Source organism: Spea bombifrons, chromosome 7 (genome assembly GCF_027358695.1).
Source record: "Spea bombifrons isolate aSpeBom1 chromosome 7, aSpeBom1.2.pri, whole genome shotgun sequence".
Taxonomy (NCBI): domain Eukaryota; kingdom Metazoa; phylum Chordata; class Amphibia; order Anura; family Pelobatidae; genus Spea; species Spea bombifrons.
The window spans coordinates 44,787,957-44,804,949 of record NC_071093.1 but is presented as its reverse complement, the minus strand read 5'-3'; the positions used below and the strand labels follow the sequence as shown (position 1 = coordinate 44,804,949).

General features: G+C 46.1%; 1 protein-coding gene across 2 annotated transcripts; it reads right to left on the bottom strand.

Moving 5' to 3' along the window:
- Nucleotides 1–1,845, bottom strand: RASD1 (ras related dexamethasone induced 1). Of its 2 annotated transcripts, none has more exons than XM_053471403.1 (2): nucleotides 1,508–1,845; nucleotides 1–1,064 (listed from the first exon to the last, which is right to left on the bottom strand). In XM_053471403.1, the coding sequence occupies exons 1-2, from the start codon at nucleotides 1,830–1,832 to the stop codon at nucleotides 535–537; spliced, it is 855 nt and encodes a 284-aa protein (XP_053327378.1). In that variant the 5' UTR covers nucleotides 1,833–1,845; the 3' UTR covers nucleotides 1–534. The 2 variants fall into 2 exon arrangements, with proteins under 2 accessions (XP_053327378.1, XP_053327380.1); XM_053471405.1 differs by having other exon boundaries at nucleotides 731–996.
- Between the last annotated feature and the right edge of the window lie 15,148 nt (nucleotides 1,846–16,993).

Sequence of the window (16,993 nt, the reverse complement as noted above, 5' to 3'; positions counted from 1 at the left end):
TTTTCATTTCCAATTTAAGTTTTTTTTTATTATTTTGTAGAAAAATAAAAAACAATCGACTCCAACGTAACACGACATAGAAACGTGGATTTGTTCACATTCTTTTACAATACTTCGCCGTGCGCCCCGAGGCGCATTGTAAACAGAGTCATTATGGAGTCCACGCTCGGTACGGGCTCAGCAGCCGCGGGGTCTCCCGTCGGGGGACGTTGGAGACCCTCAAAAAAAAATAACACAAAGCATTCAGTTCCCTTTTTTTTTTTTTTTCCCGCTGAAGTCCTCGGTAACTCCAGCTTCTTCGCGCAGCGTTCCGTAAATACAGAGAAGGTCTCGGCGACCGTCCCAAAGTCAACGTTTCAAGGCTAGTCACTCCGTTCCACAGTAGCCTTGCCAGCTCGACCAACCATCAGAAGGCACGGGGGCAAGTGGTAGCCCTCAACGGCCGTGCCCTCTTGGCAACAAACGCCCTTCTCTTGTGTATTTCTCTATGTATATATTTATAAGGCCACCATGTTGGCCGGCTCGAGGTGGACCCTAGCTTATGACGCATCTTTCCTTGTCCTTGCTTTGGCCGCCACCTATAGCCTTCTCCCTGATGTACATCAAGTCACTGTGAATGCTGGGTCTGCGGGCAAAGGGGGCCACGATACCGTAGGCGTCCCCGTCCTCCTTGACTTTCTTGCCCTTGACGGACTTTTTGTGTAAAATGTCACAATACTGGACAGAGACCTTGCGGTGGAGGTCGGGGCTCATCTCGCTGGGCAGCTTGGCCATGGTGAAGAGGGCTTGGAACATCTCGTCCAGCATGGAGTTCTTCTTGGCGGACACCTCGAAATAAGAACACTTTTGGTCCGCCCCGACAAGCTGCTCTATCTCATGAGGCTGCACCTCCCGGTAGAAGTCCCGGTCGCCTTTGTTCCCGCAGATAACGAGAGGAACGTCCACGTTCTCCTTGGTCTTGTTCTTCAAACACGACTTGGTCTCCATGATTTGCTGCTTCAGACGCTGGACCTCCTCGAAGGAGTCTCGGTTATCGAGGCTGAACACCAGAATGAAGACGTCTCCTGGAAGAAAGGATGGAGGAAGAAGGTTAGTTTCTGGCACCAAAGCAACAAAACAACCTCTCGCCCTTTCACATCTTAAACCCGGGGATAAAACGCTAGAGGAGAGATAGTTATTCCACCCCGAGGAGCCTGGTCGGCAGCCGCGTGAAAGGCTGAGCGATCACGACTTTATGGTAATTGTATAATCAAAAGAATGGTTTCCAGGGAAACCATTACCACATGCGACCGCCGCTCTCTGTGCTCCCGAGTGGGGTCTTAAGACCACCAAAGAGACTAAATAGAAGCTCCTATTGGCCAGATCAACACATTAAGCTGATTTTTTTTTTTATTAAATACTTCGCTGCATGCACTTTAACCATTTAAATGCTGGAACTGGATTAATGCAGATCTATAGGTGATCAGGGTAGCAGGAGAGTCTCCCAGGTAACTTTGGAGGGTCTTACCTGTGAGTATTGAGAGTCTCCTCATGGCAGGGAAGGGGTGGTTGCCAGAGGTGTCCAGGATGTCCAGCTGGTAGACCTCCCCCCTGATGCTGTAGAACTTGCGGTGGAAGTCCTCGATGGTCGGGGTGTACTGCTCCTCGAAGCGGCCGCTCAGGAACCGGGACACTATGGAGGTCTTGCCCACCTTGGAGGAGCCGAGGATCACCATGCGGTAGCAGTTCTTGGCCGGGATGTTGAAGTCGGACTCGCTGGGACACATTTTCTTGATCATGGCTGTCACTCGTCCTCTCAGTGATCGCGGCGGCCGGGTGTCACTCAGCAGCATGTAGATCTCGCTAGCAAAGGCAGGAGCGACTCTGGGTCCGGACCGCGAGCTGCTGCGCTTTATAGAGAGAAGTGGGGCACGCCCCCTGCTGCGTCACCACAGCCCGGCGCGCGGAGGGACAGACCTCAAACAGAGAGAGACCGACAGAAACCGAGAGACAGACAGCAAGCAGAGAGACAGAGACTGCAAGCAGAGAGACAGAGACTGCAAGCAGAGAGACAGAGACTGCAACCAGGGAGAGTGTGGAGAGACAGACTGGAAGCAGAGACAGACCCCAACTGGAGAGAGTGCAAGGACTGGAAGCGGAGAGAGATAGGCTGTAAGCATAGAGAGAGGGACTGCAAGCAGGGAGAATACAGGGGGACAGGGTGCAAGCAAAGAGACAGTACAGTGCAGGGATAGAGCACGGAGACAGGCAGTAAGCAGAGAGCGCAGGCAGAAGGGTCTCTACAGGAATCAGGGTCTATTCCCAAATCCTGGGTCTATACAGAGTAGCAGAAGCATCCAGGACAGGGGCTGTATGGATCTGTGTGCACCTATACATCCCCTATACATCCCCTATACATCCCCTATACATCCCCTATACATCCCCTATACATCCCCAATACATCCCCTATACATCCCCAATACAGCCCCTGACCAGACACACACAAACACACATATATATATAATGTACATGTGTGAGGGTATCTGTGTGTCACTCATAGTTTATACCTACAGGGTAATGGGATAAACTGGCGTTTCGGGAGTGTTAGTGTGTAAAGGTGATCAGCCCCAGGCGGGGTATGTATTTGACGGGGGGGGGGGATTAGAGAGCCAGTCCTGTTATTTTTATGTAGATTTCTGAGTATTTATTACCCGGGACTTTGCAGTTTAGATTTCATTAATTATTAATTTATATTTAATCTTATTCGGTGGTCTCTGTCTGCCCCCCCCTGAGCTCCTGACAGCTCGTTATATTCAAATACATGATTTATATAAAAACATCAATGCAGGTATTCTGTCCCCCCCCAGTGTCCGAAGAGAAATTATTGTCTCAAAAACAAAAGATCTGCCAGAGAAACAGTTAATGCTGAAGGTGCCAGATGCAGGTACTCTCTATCTGTGGCTGAGCATGATGGGAGTTGAGGAGGTTGCATGCCCCTAGTGAATAATGCATTGCAGATGCCTGGACTGGGGGTAATTTTCTAACACCCAATTCATTTTCCTGGATGTTTTTTTTAAAAACCTTTTTTTTTTTCCCTTTCATTTTTAAATGGCATTTCCAACATATCAGGAATAGGCCACGCCCAGTTTCCCCATTTGCCCCCCCGTAAATATAAATTTGAGAGAGTAAGGGGATGCATTGCAGACCCCTCTGGAACACAAAGGGTTAAGTTGATGCAGGTGGCTGCGAGTACTGTAACAGTAGCAGTCCGGCGGCGCCTGCAGTCCCGCAGTGTTCCGCTAGAGGGCAGCAGCCGGGATGCTTTTTGATGCTGAGGCTGCCGGGAGGGCATTTAAACCCCCTGTCCGCCGAACACGTGCTTTGGAGGAGACTCGGGCCACCGGGTGTAATCATCAGGCGGCAGCGCATTCAGGAAATTATCTGGCCAGGCCGGGAAAATAAATAAATACAATTAAACAAATCATGAGCTGTTCTGTAATAAGAGACAACACAAACATCCACAGACCTGCACATCAGTGGCCAAGACAGGTCGCAGGAGGTGATAGTGGAGTGTGGGGGGGGGGGTAAAGTTATGCCCCACCGCCGGGACAGGGCTAATATTTTGTACGGGACAGGGATATAGCGACACTCAACTCAGTGAGCAGCCTGGCTAGGCTGACTAAGCTTGATGAGAGTTGCAGTCCAGGTTGCGGGGCTAACGTTCTTCCTGGTATTTGGAAGGCAGGGCGTGCGGGTCGGTGACTTACCTGTGTTCAGTCTCTGACATTTTATCCTGGGGTGGAATAAATAAATAGCTGCCTGCATGGGACGGATCCCCTGAACATGGTTTGTATTTATAGTCGTTTTTGTGACATTAAACAGAAGGTGTGAAGAGCGAAGGGATTCGCAGCATTTACAGGATTCTGACATTTTGGTTTCTTGTGCAGCAAACGGGGCCCCCCGGGGCATCTGATGTGGCAGAGGGTGACGTGACAGGAGTGCGGCATCACCCCCTGGGGGCTTGTGATGGAGGCAGAGCCAGCCTGAGATCTGCCGGGGCAACCCTGTGAAACCCAACGTGCTTCTCTCCTCCCCTGATGCCCCCTGTCCTCCCCCGATGCCCCCTGTCCTCCCCCGATGCCCCTCTCTCCTCCCCTGATGCCCCTCTTTTCTAGGAGGTCGGAATGTTTGCTGGGTATGAGGGGATCGCAGGGTTCTACAGCCCTAAAAGCCCCGATAATGTGTATAGAAACAGCAGGGAACGGCTTTATAAATTAAACGGGGTAAATAAACCCCATTATTCTTCTTCTAAATGCCCCACTCAGTTACACAAATACCCTGGCCACACCTCTAACCACGCCCCCTAAAGCAAAAGTGCCGCTCTGGCCATTTAAATGCTGGGAAGTTTGAAGCAGAAAATAAAAGTAATTTTAACCAATTGCATGCTGTAGTAATATATATATATACACAGTGTATCCACAGCTGAGTTGTTATTACCCGTTATGTTCATTGATTTTCCGGCACGTGTTAAATTCTTCCTTGTTTTAAATAAAAAGCCAAATACAGAACCTGCTATTTTCAGCCGGGCCGGGAATAGAAAAATAAGGAATAGGAAGTGTCCGGGTCTGTAGGGCAACGAATGGAGAATTAATTGGGATTATCGGTCGCCGTGCAGTTATTAATAACTCTGTAACCGGCTATTAATAGCCCGCGCCGAGACTCCTTTTCTTTGTACCTTTTGGGGCCATCTGAAAGCCATTAGATTTCTGTAATCGGCGGCCGGTGACAGCCAGAGACGCGGAGCGAGTGTCTCCGGTGACTGGCGCGGCGGGGGGCCGAAATGTGACCGGCGACCAGGACTCCGGGTTTCTGCCGGGAGCTGGGTTGAGATCAATGCTTTTGGAAATTTGAGTTCTTAAGAACTAGAGATCGGGTGCAGCTAAACAACAATTCCCACCATCCAGGATCGCGCATCAACCATTATGCAGGGGGTCAGCCTAGGGTTAGTGGCCCCTGGGTGCAGTATCTCTTCCCCTCCAGGCACCTACCCCCCATAACTAGAACATACACATACTAACACGCGAACTCACTCTAACACCATACACTAACACACTCACTCCTTCTAACACCATACACTTACACACTCACTCTAACACCATACACTAACACACTCACTCCTTCTAACACCATACACTTACACACTCACTCTAACACCATACACTAACACACTCACTCCTTCTAACACCATACACTAACACACTCACTCCTTCTAACACCATACATTTACACACTCACTCTAACACCATACACTAACACACTCACTCCTTCTAACACCATACATTTACACACTCACTCTAACACCATACACTAACACACTCGCTCTAACACCATACACTAACACATACATACATGCACACTCACTCTCTTCCATCTACAGAGCAACTCCCACAACACGTGAGAGGCTGATGAGGATAATACTCAAACTCCAGCCGCAAGGGGATTGTGTGACTTTTTGCTCATTAACAGCAGAAGAGGATCATGGGAATTGTGGTTCATCGGCTTCAGTAAATGTTACAGAGTGACCACTCTTTCCTTATTCTTCTGAAATTAACATTAGCTCGATGCGATGATTTATGAGACATGTGACCTCCCTGATGGCATCGCACCGGCAGCCAGAAACCCCGCCAAACCCTGACCCACAGGGTAACCGCCCCCCCCCCCAATAATAACCCAAACCGACGCGCCGCTGCTCGTGAAGCCCTTTTTTCTCGGTGCGATCCTGAATCCCCCCTGAAATCCTTCCCTCTGAACCCGAAAAAGGATAATTCCCGCTCCGGCCGGTCCTAGAGACGTTTCAGGAAGCAAGTAGGGAACAGATGTTTCCCGGGATTCCAACTCCTGCTAATCCCAGCCTCAGGAGCGACAGCCCTATCACATAAGGACAGCTTTACACGCTGTTATCTTACAATCTGGCCAAATCAGTAATATTTTTATTATTAGCTTTTTTTTTTCTGGCGGACTCCATTATTTCGTAAATAACAGCCGGCAGAAGCCGCCAAGGATTTGTGGATTGCTATAAAGGTCACGTTAACCAAAAAGTCTTCCCGACCTTCGCTGTTCTCTGCCTTTCTGCTCCGGCGACCCGCAGCCAACTCGTTTCGCTGATTATAACCAGAAAATCTCCCACGTCCATTTCAAGGCGTTATTTTAACTCTTTAAATATCCCGATTCCCCAACATTCTGTTCAGAATTCTAATTTATCTGCAGCGGGGGTCACGCAGCTCCCCCAGTGACATTGCTCTACAGAGAGGGTGGTAGATGAGTGGAACAGCCTCCCAGCGGTAGAGGGTAATACAGGTAATACATGTATTAAACATGCATGGGATAGACATACGGCTCCTGAATCTAAGACTCAATCTTATGCTCGTCAAACGTTGAATTTGCCTGTAGCCGGTTCTTCCGATTTAAAAAAGTTACGAGAAGACTCTCCCGGTCGTTCCCGGGAATCGCGTTAATTACAGGCTGCTGAAGAATTTTCGTAATCGCAATTTATGTGTTTGCGTTGCGACCAATTTCACAACGTCACGCGGCTTGTACTCGAAAGATTGTAAACAAACAATAAAAAGTCCCGTTTCATGGTTTTTATTCTTCGTGTCGTGGCTTCGGTGGCTTCGTGGTCCGCCGTGGTTTTTTTTTGTCAGTTTCCTGCTCAGGAAGTGTCCCTTCTGAGCAAGTGGGAAGAAAAATAGCTTCCCCCAGTCAGCGGGAAACGATGATGTGCATTAAAAGGAAACACCAGAGACGCTCCGTTAAGGAGCTTTTATACGCGGCTCCCTGCCCCTCCGTGGTACAATGTTTCAAGCCGCTGATTGGTTACAGTAGCCGGGGGCAGGGGGCAAATGCATATAGGGTGGTTCTGCAGAACTGACCCATCCATTTGCAAGAAGGACCACACAGCGATCATATGCATGTAAGAGTATATAATGGCTGGAGTGTCACACGGGGGGTAGCATTTAAATGATGCACAACCTGAGCGTTCACTCACTTCCACCTTTATATTAGCGTCAGGACTTACTGACTGGAGCCCTGTGTTCACTGTTGTCTGGGGCAATTAGACAATTACCCCCGGTCTGTGAGTATCCGAGCCAGAAGCTTAGGCCTCCGTAGCGGGTTTGTTTTTATAACCTAATTCCATTTTCTAGAGTAAGAAATTAAAAATAACCCCCCCCACGGTCACTTTAAGCAGGAGGATTAAGCACAAGATAGAGTCTCATTTCTAAAACAAATGCAGGCCTCGGAGGTCCCTTTGTCACCAAACAATACCGGCCTTTTCGGAACTAGGCTGTTCTCGGTGCATTGAACCGGAGCGCTGGGATCATATGAGAGCTTCCAAGACAACAACCCATGCCTTGAGGTGGTATGGTCCAAGGCAGTTAACCCCATGAATACCAGAACACACAGGTAAACATGCGCAAACCCTGCTCAATCCTGCCACCCCTAGCGGGCAGTATTTGGGGGGGGGGGGGGTAACGATATTTATTGTCCTGTTTCCGAAATCTTGAGATGAATGAATCCATGTTCCTAAAATGTGACATCGTCCAACGACAACAAATGACATCATTATACGCGCTGTTTATTGATTCATGGGACGGAAGGGCGGTGGGGCGGCGGATCGGGGAAAATGTCACCTCGCATTCCTGGCACCCGACGTCCCACCTGCTGGAAGAGACTTCATTACGAAGCACAGAAAGCGCATTGTCCACAGAAGTCACCAGCGTTTAATTAAATAAACTGAAAGAATGCCCGGAATTTATAATATCACCCGGCCGCAGGGTGTTTAACCCTCTCTGCAGCGGGGCGGCGGATCACGGCTGGCAATAAATATTAAAGCGCGCAACCTAACATCAGAAACATTCGAACTCATCGGGGTCCTACAGAGAGCGAACAAAATGAATCGGAAATACTCGCCCCTCACAGGCATCCACAAAAAGATTTGATTACTTAGTTTTCTTCTCGATTCAGGTTGAGGGGACGAGATGTTTCACCCGTCTATAATGCCGACCCGAACCGAGTATAATTAATTACCAGCGGGCAAATAAATCATCACAGCAATCAACAAGTTAAAATATTACATTTTATTTCACTTCTAATATCAAACTAAAAATAAGTTCTCAGAAATATTCTGCTGTTTTTTTTTTTTACCCCAGTTGTAATTTTTGCCCCCATAATATAAATGTTTTCAGGCAGCTGCATATCAGCCGTTTGTATGATTCTCGCTCTGTTATCTGATCCCCGATCTACTAACCCCCCCGACTCCTTATCATACTGCCTGTGGGGGGCATTAGAACGGCTCAGTCTTAATCACCCCGCCAGACTCTCTGACTAATGAAAATCTATGGAGGAATGGACTTCATTAGCATCGCCATAAAGCATCAGCTCAGTGCGGTGTTTGAGCCGGGAAAGTCACCCAAAATATCACATGACTGACAGCAACGGCGGCTCCAGATCTGCAGAGTACTGTACTAGGTACGTAATATTACGGCCCCAGCGCTGTATACGGTAATAACCTCCAGCCCTGTATACGGTAATAACCCCCCCAGCGCTGGGGAGCCGTAGTATTATGTAGCTAGTACAGTACTATAGAACATTATAGTTCTTGATAGTTACGCGTTTAAGTTGAGTAACACAATATATTCATACAGAACATCTTTCCCATTTCAGTTTTTTTGGCCATATATTTATAATATTTACTCTAAAATCGGTCATTTTACTTAATTATTGAAATCTATTTAAGGATCTGGAAAGGAAAATATTCAAAGAACCAAAACGGCGAATGGTTGGGAAATCCGTCCCTTTCAGCAAATCGGAAACCTACGTTCTGGGTAATAAAAGCCAAACAGGATGAGGTGAGTTTAGTGGGGCGTTTGGGGCGAGGGTCCCGGCCCTGGGGGAGAACCTGGATGTCTCCATCATCCCCAAGGTAATAAAAACATGTTCGGAACAAAGGAATTTCGGTTGGGTGTTTAAAATAATGACCTCATTACTTCATGCTTTCTATCATGAGGTCATCACCCAGCGGCTGAGTCTTTAGATCTTTGAAGGATGTTTTGGGTCCGACACAGAGACCCACTGAGAGTCCCACCATGTTCTTGATCTCCGCTTTGGATCGGTTCCCGTGCCAGGTTCTGGGCAGCGTCTGGAAGGCTTTGGAACGCTTTCACCTCACGTGCCGGGATTTACAGTAAGAACCTGAGCTCATTCCGGAAACGCGTGGCCGCTTCCTCGTGGGATGGAGCCAAGAGACACAGGCGGCCACTGGGACAGGGGCTTTTATTTCCAGGTTATGCAGAACGCAGGACACGGGCGGCTCTTATTGACTCGAGAATGATACATTATATATGTTACAGAAACTACAATGTAACGAAGTTCTATTTTGCTGAGAGAGTGGTAGATAAGTAGAACAGGCTCCCAGCAGAAGTGGTAGAGGGTAATACAGTAAGGGTATTAAACATGCATGGGATAGACATACGGCTCCTGAATCTAAGACGAGACCAACGACTGATTAAGGTTTGAGTCTTTACAGCAGGAGAAACGGGCGACTAGACGGGGGCCGAATTGGGCCGATCTCGATTTTTCCTTTTAATTTACTAATAACTAGCAGCGTTTCTTCTGTAAACATTTGTATCGCGTTTGCAGTAACATCTGGATTTATCTGTGAGGTTCTGTGATTGTTCCGCAGAATTCCGCATATAAACGAGGGATCCCCCCCCCCCCCCCCCGGAGTAACCCGCGGAGCGAAGCGCTTCACGTTCAGATGGATCTACAGAAATACAGATGTTGGAGGAATTTGTTCCCTGGGATCCTCTTTACCCCCTGAATCGACGTTGGATATTCCCACGTTCTGCCGAGAATCAGGGGCGTCTCTCGTGTTTACTCCGGAGCTATAATTAGATGGAAATATTTCTGGAGCATCTTGTAAAACGTTTGTCGGCGAATCCAGTAAACATCGACCTGGATTAACAGGGAAGTCGGATGCTCGGCCCGGGCCGCACGTACGGCCCTCGAGATATTTAGGAAACCCAAGGTTTTTTTGGATCTTAAATGCTGGCCCCCGCTTTTACCGAACGATCGATCCAACAGGTAACTCATGGCCGGCTACTGGCTCCAAAAGGGATCACAACAGTTTCTATTGGTGAGTCCAGAGATACGACCAAGGATAGACCACCCTTAATAGCCTACCCAAGAGATCCCAGAATATAAAGAGGTCTTCTTCTTAACCAAGAACAGACAGCAACCTGATAACAAAGACGCTCCCAAGCAGGGCAGGTTATTCGGTTCTCGCCCTTCTTTGTACGCGATTCTCCGTTTGAGGGTCTCTTGGGGTTCACCACAAGTGTAAAGTTCCAGACGTGGACCTTCTTGATCACTTGTGGTTAGAGGGATCCCAATTGCGCCCCAATAATGAGACCCATGAAGGCAGAAATGTATGTTTTGTGCAATTTTTCTTTGGATGTAACCTTAGTGAATATGCCACACAATTCTCATTCTCGTGGGGTGAATAGATAATATTTAGATAATAATAGATAATATTTACGGCTCCTATAGGTCCAAGCGATCACAGAGTCTTCTATATGACCTCTGAGGTCTTTAAAGTCCACGTGGCCACTCTTTGGTCAATCCCATCCTATGTAATGGAAGTAGCTCCTTGGCCCGTGGAGCTCACAATCGAATACTTCTTCGTTTCTGGGATCTGGCAGAAGAATGCGACTTTGGGATCCTTTCCCCATCATGGTGACTCGGTAATTCCGTGGTACACGAAAGTGAAATGTTTATCCTCAGGAGCAGGAAGGGAAAGTCTCTCCGTTGGCCTTCAGCCTGGAGAGCAAACAAGTTGGTGAAATGGGTGAGCGTGGCCCGGGGGGATCATTTCCCAGCATGCAGGGGGTATTCCTGAAGTCACGGGAAAGCTGGTTAAATACGACATATCCTGAGAAATAACCTCATTTACCCCACGACACTCCTCCTAGATACCCCCCCGTTACTCGGGAAAGGATCTACTAAAAAAGTGTGTTCCGTCTCTGCCATTGGTTCAGAGAGCAGCCAATAGGAGATAGGATGATAAAGAAAAGAGTATGGTGGCGCGCCCCAAAATCATTCTTAAAGAATACGGGTTTTTTTTAGAGGTAGGTTAATGAGATCAATCCCAATAATCACAAAATGAAGAAAATGACAAAATATTTTATTGGGGCCAACGTTTCAACCACGAGCGGCCTTCATCAGGGCTTCATCAGGGCCCTTTTCCTATAGCGCAGCCAATAAAAACTAAAATAATAGAAAAAATATATAAAACAATACAAAAACAGATAAGGAAAAGAAATGAGGTGCAATATAATGGACATTAACCCTTAAAATCCCCAATAGAGATTCTAATGAAAAAAAAAGTGCTAAGATAGATAAAAGGTAACTGGCCGACGTTTCGACCAAGAGCAGGTCTTCATCGGGGGCCAAAAATGAGGCCGTAATAAATGCGGCAAATTCCGCGGAAATTTCTGCGTCAGAAATAAAGGTTTCAGATTCTGGGCCATTATTCTATAAAAAATATATGAAATTCAGGAAAAATGCGCTCGTACTTTTAGAGAAACCTCTCCGTGCCCTGAAAGATCTCTTTACGAGGTTCAGCTAATTAATCACTCATTTAACAGAGCAGAGAGAAGCCACATTCTGGTACCCGGTCGCCAAGCTGAGCGTTCAAAGCGAGAAGCCGCCCCGGGTGACCTCTCGCTGCTAAAAAGTCCACGGGGTTGTTAATAAGCTCATGACAGTCGGCACGTATGGATAAGTGCATCTTTTTATGCATGCCTTCGGCTCACGGTGCAACGGGTTCAAAGCTCCTCTTCCAGAGTAAACACAAGGCTTGACTTCGATTAAACCCAAAGTTTTTCATCATTTTTGCTTTTGAATCATTTTTAATAAAAGCAGGACGGGCAGCCGTTGAGTTCAACCCTCGCGATGCGTTAAAAGCTTTAGGATTATTCGCCCGGGGAATATATTTTATCCAATAATATTTGTAAAAGTCAGCGATTTCTTTCCAGGGAAGCCAGAAATTCTATCTGAACGGCGTAGAGAGGATATTATTTAAAAAAAAAAAAACATTATTTAAAATAAACGATGCCTTCTGCTGGTTTATTGCCGGCTTCTGATGATGTCATTCCTGTAATAGAAATTCTGAAAAGTCAGCCCATTTTTTCTGTTCCTTTTTTATTCACACATTTTCCATGTTTGCGACATACATGTGTATCCGTACAATAATCATGTGCGGGATACAGAGCGACTGAGCGGGGGTTTACATAGCGGAAGTCACACAAAACATATATTATTATTGTTATTATTATTTGTTTTATATATATCGCCATCGTATTCCGCAGCGCCTTAGAACGGGTGAACAGGACATGACTGTATAAGTAGTGCATACGTGTATACGTGTACGTATAGCCTACGAGGTCCCCAAACTCTTTGCCTTGTCTTTAAATCCAGGACAAGAGAGAGCATCACCCTCCTGGCAGTGAAATAGTTAACGCAAGCTGAAAGTGATCATTATAATAATTATAAAATTACAAAATGTGATATTTTGGGTGACTTTCCCGGCACAAACACCGCACTGAGCTGACGCTTTATGGCGATGCTAATCAAGTCCGTTCCTCCATAGACTTTCATTAGTCAGAGAGTCCGGCTGGGTGACTAAGATTGAGCCTTTCTATTGTTTCCCACAGAATTAGTAAAATATAACAGTTTTATTATTGTATTCATGGTCAGCATTAATTCTCTGCTCAATGCAAATCATATTATATTTTATATGAAAAAATAAATTCATAATAATTCTAACAGAAGCTATACTGCTCCTGCGCATGAATGAATTTTATTGGACCCAATATAGTGCATGATTAATCAGTTTACACAATTCCAGTTTTTTTCAGTGTTCTAAAAAAATATTATTTTGGTAATTTCCCAAATTATTATTAATGTAACATTTGGGTGATTTATTTATGCAAACTGGAAAGGGAAACATTTTTAATTTATTTTTTCACTCATTTTTTTTTTCGCTCGCTGTAAGCCGGGTTAATTTTTTCATCTAATAATAACATTGTTTTTTGCAATGTTTTTTTTAAATATTTTATTTAGCAACTGCACAAATAAATATATATTTTTAATATCAATATATTATCATATAATATTATTATTATTATTAATGCAAAATATATATAAAAAATATGAAAAAACAGAAAATAAAATAAATAATTTGGAATGGCCTTTTTTTGTGTTATTGAGGTCGTAGGTTTTAGTGCTGAGTATCACCTGTCAGTTATGAGGAATTAATGCCGTTGCATGTGACCGGTCACAGCTTGGAGCTCACACCCAGACTAGCCGTGTTTACCGCTCCATTTCACAGGGCAATGAGTTCAAAGCTCCACTTCCACGAATGACTTAACGTAGCCGGTACATCAGGAAAGACTGAGAGATCTCAACGTGTCCGGCTTGGGGGGGGGGTCAGAGACCCAGATGGAATGGAAGGACGTTTTACTTTACTGAGAGGGTGGTAGATAAGCAGAACAGCCTCCCAGCAGAGGTGGTAGAGGGTAATACAATGAGGGGATTAAACATGCATGGGATAGACATACGGCTCCTGAATCTAAGACGAGACCAACGACTGATTAAGGTTTGAGTCTTTACAGCAGGAGAAACGGGCGACTAGACGGGGGCCGGATGGGGCCGATCTGCTGTTAAATGTATTTCTCTTCCTCGCTGGGGGCTGCGATGGCTGCTGATGCGATTCTCCCTCAGCACCCGATAGAACCTGTTTTTTTTGGGGGGGGTTTAAAGGGTCTCTGAGGCATCGCACTCGCTTACATTTGGAATGCAAAACGATGGAATCTTCACGTTTCTGAATAATTAATTTGTGATTGTAAAGAATTCCCACATCCTGCAGAATTCAGACTCCCTGCCCCGGACAGACGGCGGGTCGGGATCACGCTTCAGATTACGCGATGATGATAAAGTAGTCACGATGATGTCAGCGGATGATGTCAGCGGATGAAATGATTTGTGGCTTTTGTATTATGTAGATGTTTTCTGCTGTCATCGAGTCTCTGAGGCGCTCGGCAGACACGCGGGAGATTCCACTTACTCTGATCTCTGAAGTCTTTCTTTGAAGTGTTGGTTGTGGGGGGGGGGGGTGTGAAAATGTTAAGATGACCTAATAGCAGGAGGATTCCCACCAGCGCGGTGCTAATGCTCAGTTGATTCATGTGACGTTCTTTAGGTGATACTTTAACCGAGGTGTTGCGGTCGTTTAACTGAGCGCTCGGTAAAATTGCAAAAAACTTGAAAGGACCGCGGCGACTCTCATACAAAAAGAGCTTTACAGCACTGTATAGAGTAATATAACCCCCAGCGCTGTATACAGTAATATAACCCCCAGCGCTGTATACAGTAATATAACCCCCAGCGCTGTATACAGTAATATAACCCCCAGCGCTGTATACAGTAATATAACCCCCAGCGCTGTATACAGTAATATAACCCCCAGCACTGTATACAGTAATATAACCCCCCAGCGCTGTATACAGTAATATAACCCCCAGCGCTGTATACAGTAATATAACCCCCAGCGCTGTATACAGTAATATAACCCCAGCACTGTATACAGTAATATAACCCCCAGCGCTGTATACAGTAATATAACCCCCAGCGCTGTATACAGTAATATAACCCCCAGCGCTGTATACAGTAATATAACCCCCCAGCGCTGTATACAGTAAAAAACCACCAGCGCTGTATACAGTAATATAACCCCCAGCGCTGTATACAGTAATATAACCCCCAGCACTGTATACAGTAATATAACCCCCAGCGCTGTATACAGTAATATAACCCCCAGCGCTGTATACAGTAATATAACCCCCAGCGCTGTATACAGTAATATAACCCCCAGCGCTGTATACAGTAATATAACCCCCAGCGCTGTATACAGTAATATAACCCCCAGCGCTGTATACAGTAAAAAACCACCAGCGCTGTATACAGTAATATAACCCCCAGCACTGTATACAGTAATATAACCCCCCAGCGCTGTATACAGTAAAAAACCACCAGCGCTGTATACAGTAATATAACCCCCAGCGCTGTATACAGTAATATAACCCCCAGCGCTGTATACAGTAATATAACCCCCCAGCGCTGTATACAGTAATATAACCCCCAGCACTGTATACAGTAATATAACCCCCAGCGCTGTATACAGTAATATAACCCCCAGCGCTGTATACAGTAATATAACCCCCAGCGCTGTATACAGTAATATAACCACCAGCGCTGTATACAGTAATATAACCCCCCAGCGCTGTATACAGTAATATAACCCCCAGCGCTGTATACAGTAATATAACCCCCAGCGCTGTATACAGTAATATAACCCCCAGCGCTGTATACAGTAATATAACCCCCAGCGCTGTATACAGTAATATAACCACCAGCGCTGTATACAGTAATATAACCCCCAGCGCTGTATACAGTAATATAACCCCCCAGCGCTGTATACAGTAATATAACCCCCAGCGCTGTATACAGTAATATAACCCCCAGCGCTGTATACAGTAATATAACCCCCAGCGCTGTATACAGTAATAACCCCCAGCGCTGTATACAGTAATAACCCCCAGCGCTGTATACAGTAATATACCCCCCCAGCGCTGTATACAGTAATATAACCCCCTAGCGCTGTATACAGTAATATACCCCCCCAGCGCTGTATACAGTAATATAACCCCCAGCGCTGTATACAGTAATATAACCCCCTAGCGCTGTATACAGTAATATACCCCCCCAGCGCTGTATACAGTAATATAACCCCCCAGCGCTGTATACAGTAATATAACCCCCCAGCGCTGTATACAGTAATATAACCCCCAGCGCTGTATACAGTAATATAACCCCCAGCGCTGTATACAGTAATATACCCCCCAGCACTGTATACAGTAATATAACCCCCCCAGCGCTGTATACAGTAATATAACCCCCCCCAGCGCTGTATACAGTAATATAACCCCCCCCTAGCGCTGTATACAGTAATATACCCCCCCAGCGCTGTATACAGTAATATAACCCCCCAGCGCTGTATACAGTAATATAACCCCCCAGCGCTGTATACAGTAATATACCCCCAGCGCTGTATACAGTAATATAGCCCCCAGCGCTGTATACAGTAATATAACCCCCAGCACTGTATACAGTAATATAACCCCCAGCGCTGTATACAGTAATATAACCCCCAGCACTGTATACAGTAATAAACCCCAGCGCTGTATACAGTAATAACCCCCAGCACTGTATACAGTAATATAACCCCAGCGCTGTATACAGTAATATAACCCCCAGCGCTGTATACAGTAATATAACCCCCAGCGCTGTATACAGTAATATAACCCCCCAGCACTGTATACAGTAATATAACCCCCCAGTGCTGTATACGGTAATATACCCCCCAGCGCTGTATACAGTAATATAACCCCCAGCGCTGTATACAGTAATATAGCCCCAGCGCTGTATACAGTAATATAACCCCCAGCACTGTATACAGTAATATAACCCCCAGCGCTGTATACAGTAATATAACCCCCAGCACTGTATACAGTAATAAACCCCAGCGCTGTATACAGTAATAACCCCCAGCACTGTATACAGTAATATAACCCCAGCGCTGTATACAGTAATATAACCCCCAGCGCTGTATACAGTAATATAACCCCCAGCGCTGTATACAGTAATATAACCCCCCAGCACTGTATACAGTAATATAACCCCCCAGCACTGTATACAGTAATATAACCCCAGTGACAAAAACCTGGAGCCGCCGTTGCTGTCAGTCATGTGATATTTTGGGTGACTTTCCCGGCTCAAACACCGCACTGAGCTGATGCTTTATGGCAATGATAATGAAGTCCGTTCCTCCATAGACTTT